At 43.9% G+C, this 5,000-nt stretch overlaps 1 protein-coding gene across 1 annotated transcript in view; it reads left to right on the plus strand.

Moving 5' to 3' along the window:
• The window catches only part of LOC134437262 (RAS guanyl-releasing protein 2-like), a 58,899-nt gene that overhangs the window by 21,916 nt on the left and 31,983 nt on the right, over positions 1-5,000 (plus strand). Inside the window, exons 8-9 of the mRNA XM_063186755.1 lie at positions 2,866-2,997; positions 3,831-3,980. Of these exons, the coding sequence (XP_063042825.1) occupies positions 2,866-2,997; positions 3,831-3,980 (282 nt within the window). The remainder of the gene's footprint in view (positions 1-2,865; positions 2,998-3,830; positions 3,981-5,000) is intronic.

The following is a 5,000-nucleotide window of genomic DNA, read 5'->3' on the forward strand; positions in this document are numbered from 1 at the left end:
GGGGGGAGAGAGAGAGGGAGAGAGAGGGGGGAGGAAGAGAGAGAGAGGGAGAGAGAGAGGGGGGGGGGGGAGAGAGGGAGAGAGAGAGGGGGGGGAGAGAGGGATAGAGAGACAGAGAGATAGCGAGAGAGAGAGATAGCGAGAGAAGAGCGAGAGAAGAGAGAGAGAAGAGAGAGGGATAGAGAGAGAGATGGAGAGAGAGATCGAGAGAGAGATCAGGTCACTTGAACGATACTGAATGAGTAAGCGAAAGAATGAGAGAGTGATACAGAGAGAAAGGGATGAAAGACTCTATACATGGTGGAGTGTAGTGAGCTCGTGTGTAAGGACTGCCAGAGATAATAGCTATGTTTAAATGTGCTGTGGAAGGAGACAAGTGGTGATTGGGCTGTCATATCTAGATTCTGGTCAGTGTGTCCTGTCACACACATACACTCTCACACACACACACACATACACACACACACACGCACGCACGCACGCACGCACGCACGCACGCACGCACGCACGCACGCACGCACGCACGCACGCACGCACGCACGCACGCACGCACACACACACACACACACACACGCACACACACAGGGCCACTGACAGGTTTTGCCGAGCCCGGGCTAAAAATATCTGCAAGGTCCCCCCCCCACTTCATACATACAGTCCCAGGAAAAAGTTTGTACACCCTTTGAAATTTCTTACCTTTCTGTCAAAATTGGTCATAAAACATGGTCTGATCTTCCCGGAAATTACAAGAAGGAACAACCAGAGTCTGCTTTAACTAATTCAACCCAAACATTTACAAGTTTTCATATTTTCATTGGCCATAAGATGTAAACATTCACAGGACAGCAAGGCATAAGTAAGTACACCCTTGCATTCAATAGGTTTTAACCCTAAGTTAGTCGCAATAACCTCAACCAGATGTTTCCTGTAGTTGCAGATCAGATTAACAAAACAATCTGGATGTATCTTGTCTCCCTCTTCTTTAGAAAACTGCCTCTCGTCAGCAAGGTTTGTGGGATGTCTGGAGTGCATAGCTTTCTTGACTTCATGCCATATAATCTCAATTGTTTTTTGTCAGGGCTTTGACTGGGCTATTCCAGCATGTGTATTTCATTATTATGAAGCCATTCTAAAGTCGATTTGCTTCTAAAGTATGGGTTGTTGTCACATTTCAGCACCCATCCTCTTGTGTGCTTCAACTGTGTGACAGACTACCTCACTTTTTTTTGTAAAATATCTCGATAAACTTCTGAGTTCATTGTTCCACTGATAATAGCAAACTGAAAAGGGCCTGAGGCAACAAGGTAGCCGCAGATAATGATGCTCCCGCCACCATACTCGAAGGTGGAGATGATGTTTTGGTGACGGTGTGGTTCTCCAGTTCTCCTCCAAACATGACATTGTGTGTTCCCCTGAACAATTCAACTTTGGTTTCAACGTTGGTCTACAGAATATTTAGCAGTAATTCTATGAAGCATAAAAATGCTTTTTCGCAAACCTCAAAGGTGCAGCAATATTTTTTTGGACAGAAACCCCATTAATTTTAGATAGGCAGAATGAATCCCATTTTTAGCTATTCTTGGTTACATCTCCTCTTCTGAGTATGGTGGCGGGAGCATCATTATATGCGGCTACCTTGCTGTCTCAGGCCCTTGACAGTTTGCTATTATCAGTGGAACAATGAACTCAAGTTTATTGTGATATTTTACAGAAAAAACGTGAGGAAGTCTGTCACACAGTTGAAGCACACAAGAGTATGGGTCCTGAAATGTTACAACAACCCATACTTTAGAAGCAAATCGACTTTAGAATGGCTTCATAATAATGAAATACACATTCTGAAATAGCCCAGTCAAAGCCCTGACAAAAAACAATTGCGATTATATGGCATGAAGTCAAGAAAGCTATGCACTCCAGACATCCCACAAACCTTGCTGACGAGAGGCAGTTCTCTAAAGAAAAGGGAGACAAGATACAAACAGATTGTTTTGTTCATCTGATCTGCAACTAAGGACAAGTCTGGTTGATGATATTGTAACTAACTGAGGGGTTAAAACCTACTTAATGCAAGGGTGTACTTACTTATGCCGCTTGTGAATGTTATGGCCTTTTGGCCAATAAAAATATGATAACATAGCATGTATATGTTTGGGTGGAATTAGTTAAAGCAGACTGTGATTGCTCTTTTTTTTTTTAGATTTCCGGGAAGATCAGACCATGTTTTATGATCAATTTTGACAGAAATATAAGAAATATCAAAGGGTGTACAGACTTTTTCCTGGGACTGTACACTGTAATGAGAGCCCTAACACACACAGGCACACACACACAAATACACACAAACACACACACACACACACACATAAAGATTTGACACGCATGAGGGACTTTCTCCTTTAATGTTGATCTACTGCTTTGTTTTCTTTCGGTAAAGTAATTATATCAGACAAAAATGTCTTACACTCGATTAATCACACAATAAACAAATCAATCGGTCGGATTGTAAAGACAAAAATCTCTCTCTCCATCACAGTCTTTCATCCCTTTCTCTCTGTATCACTCTCTCATTCTTTCGCTTACTCATTGAGTATCGTTCAAGTGACCTGATCTCTCTCTCTCTATCTCTCTCTCTCTCTCTCTCTCTCCATCTCTCTCTCTATCCCTCTCTCTTCTCTCTCTCTTCTCTCGCTCTTCTCTCGCTATCTCTCTCTCTTGCTATCTCTCTGTCTCTCTATCCCTCTCTCCCCCCCCTCTCTCCCCCCCTCTCTCTCCCCCCCCCCCCCCCTCTCTCTACCTCTCTCTCTCTCCCTCCATCTTTCATTCTCTCTTTATCTCTCTCTCTCTCCCCCTCTCTCTCCTCTCCAGGCCTTCAACAGTCTAATAGAGCTGGTCTCCTCCTGTGGCAACTATAGTCAGTATCGGCGTCGCTTCTCCGACTGCTCCGGGTTCAGGTTCCCCATCCTGGGAGTTCACCTCAAAGACCTCATCGCAGTGCAGGTAAGGGGTATAGTACTATGTGTGTGTGTGTGTGTGTGTGTGTGTGTGTGTGTGTGTGTGTGTGTGTGTGTGTGTGTGTGTGTGTGTGTGTGTGTGTGTGTGTGTGTGTGTGTCTTCCTGGGAGTTCACCTCAATGACCTCATCGCAGTGCAGGTGAGGTGTAGTACTGTGTGTGTGTGTGTGTGTGTGTGTGTGTGTGTGTGTGTGTGTGTGTGTGTGTGTGTGTGTGTGTGTGTGTGTGTGTGTGTGTGTGTGTGTGTGTGTGTGTGTGTGTGTGTGTGTGTGTGTGTGTGTGTGTGTGTGTGAAAGAGACAGGCAGAGAGGATGTGATTAAAGTGTCAATTGAAAGTAAAATACTGTTTTTAACGCCTGTATACTCTACTGTGTGGTTCACCCTTGCTGACCATATCATCTTCAATTAGTCCCTCTGGACAAGAGAGTCTGTAATGTCATGTACTTTTTTTTTTTTTCTAAACCCAACCACCACCACCGCTAATGGGGGACCTAATTTTTTGTCTTTCATTCTTTTTTTTTTTCTTCTTCTTTCTTTTAAATATATTTTCATTTACCTTTCTTTTGTTATTAAAACAACACAATAAACAAAACATGGGTTTAACAACAAAGAAGGACAATAGTAAAAAGAAAAAAATAAGAAGGAAACAAAATATTCAAATCTGAGGTCCCCGAAAAATGTCAGACCGTGTATTTAGTGCCCACTGTAATGTAATGTAATGTACTTTAAAGTAATGTAACATTTTGATGCACTTGCACTGTGTCAACTGCATGTGCAAACTTTATCTTAAATGTAATCTAATACTAATATCTTGCTGCAGGTGGCGCTACCAGACTGGGCCGATAAAGAGAAGAGTCGAGTGAACCTGAACAAGACACATCAGCTCTACGCCATACTGCAGGAGCTAGCACTCATCCAGACCAGCCCTCCCAGAATAGAGGCCAACCCAGATCTCCTCAACTTACTCACGGTTAGTATTCACACTAATATACTAATCTAGTATACTACACACCAACAGGTTAGTATGTGTAGTAGCACTATGCCATACTTCAGGAGTTAGCCCTGATCCAGACCAGCCCTCCCAGAATAGAGGCCAACCCAGACCTACTCAACTTACTCACGGTTAGTATCCCTAGTCTGTAGTGTGGTTAGTAGGTTACCAGTGTAGTATGTATTGTGCTTACCACCCCAGCAGCTATACTACATACTACAGGAGCTAGCACTTATCCAGACCAACCCTCCTCAACTTCCTCACGGTTAGTATGCACACTACTATATTATACTAATGATCATAAATAAGCAATTAGCAAAAATGATCATTAAAAACAAGCTCCAGCCCCCCCGGATGATTCTGTAGTGTGGTTAGCATGTAGTGTTGTATGTCATGCTGTACTTCAGGAGCTCTCATTATCTAGACCCGTTGGATTTGTGTAGAGCAGAGGGTGTTGATGCCTGGTATGGTGTGTGTGTGTGTGAGAGAGGGAGGGGTTTGTTGTGGCAGTCACTAGAAAAAAAATCCTTCTGGATAGATTTAAGAGTGGGAGTGGATTGGAACATTGTGTGCTTGTTTGCACGTGTATGTGTGTATGTTTTTCTGTGCGTGCCTGCGTGCGTTTGTGTGTGCATGCGTTTGTGTTTGCGTGCATGTATGTGTGTGTATTTGTTTGTGCGTGCGTGAAAGTGTGTTTGTGTGTGCCGCCTGCATGTGTGTGTGCTTGTGTGTATGTGCACAGTGCAATGGAGATTAAAGCAGAGGGTGTGGAGGCCTTGTATGGTGTGTGTGTGTGTGTGTGTGTGTGTGTGTGTGTGTGTGTGTGTGTGTGTGTGTGTGTGTGTGTGTGTGTGTGTGTGTGTGTGTGTGTGTGTGTGTGTGTGCGTGTGTGCGTGTGTGTGTGTGTGTGTGTGTGTGTGTGTGCAAGTGTGTTTGTGTGTGCCGCCTGCATGTGCGCGTGCTTGTGTATGTGCACAGTGCAATTTAGATTACAGCAGA

This window comes from Engraulis encrasicolus, chromosome 21, assembly GCF_034702125.1.
Source record: "Engraulis encrasicolus isolate BLACKSEA-1 chromosome 21, IST_EnEncr_1.0, whole genome shotgun sequence".
Taxonomy (NCBI): domain Eukaryota; kingdom Metazoa; phylum Chordata; class Actinopteri; order Clupeiformes; family Engraulidae; genus Engraulis; species Engraulis encrasicolus.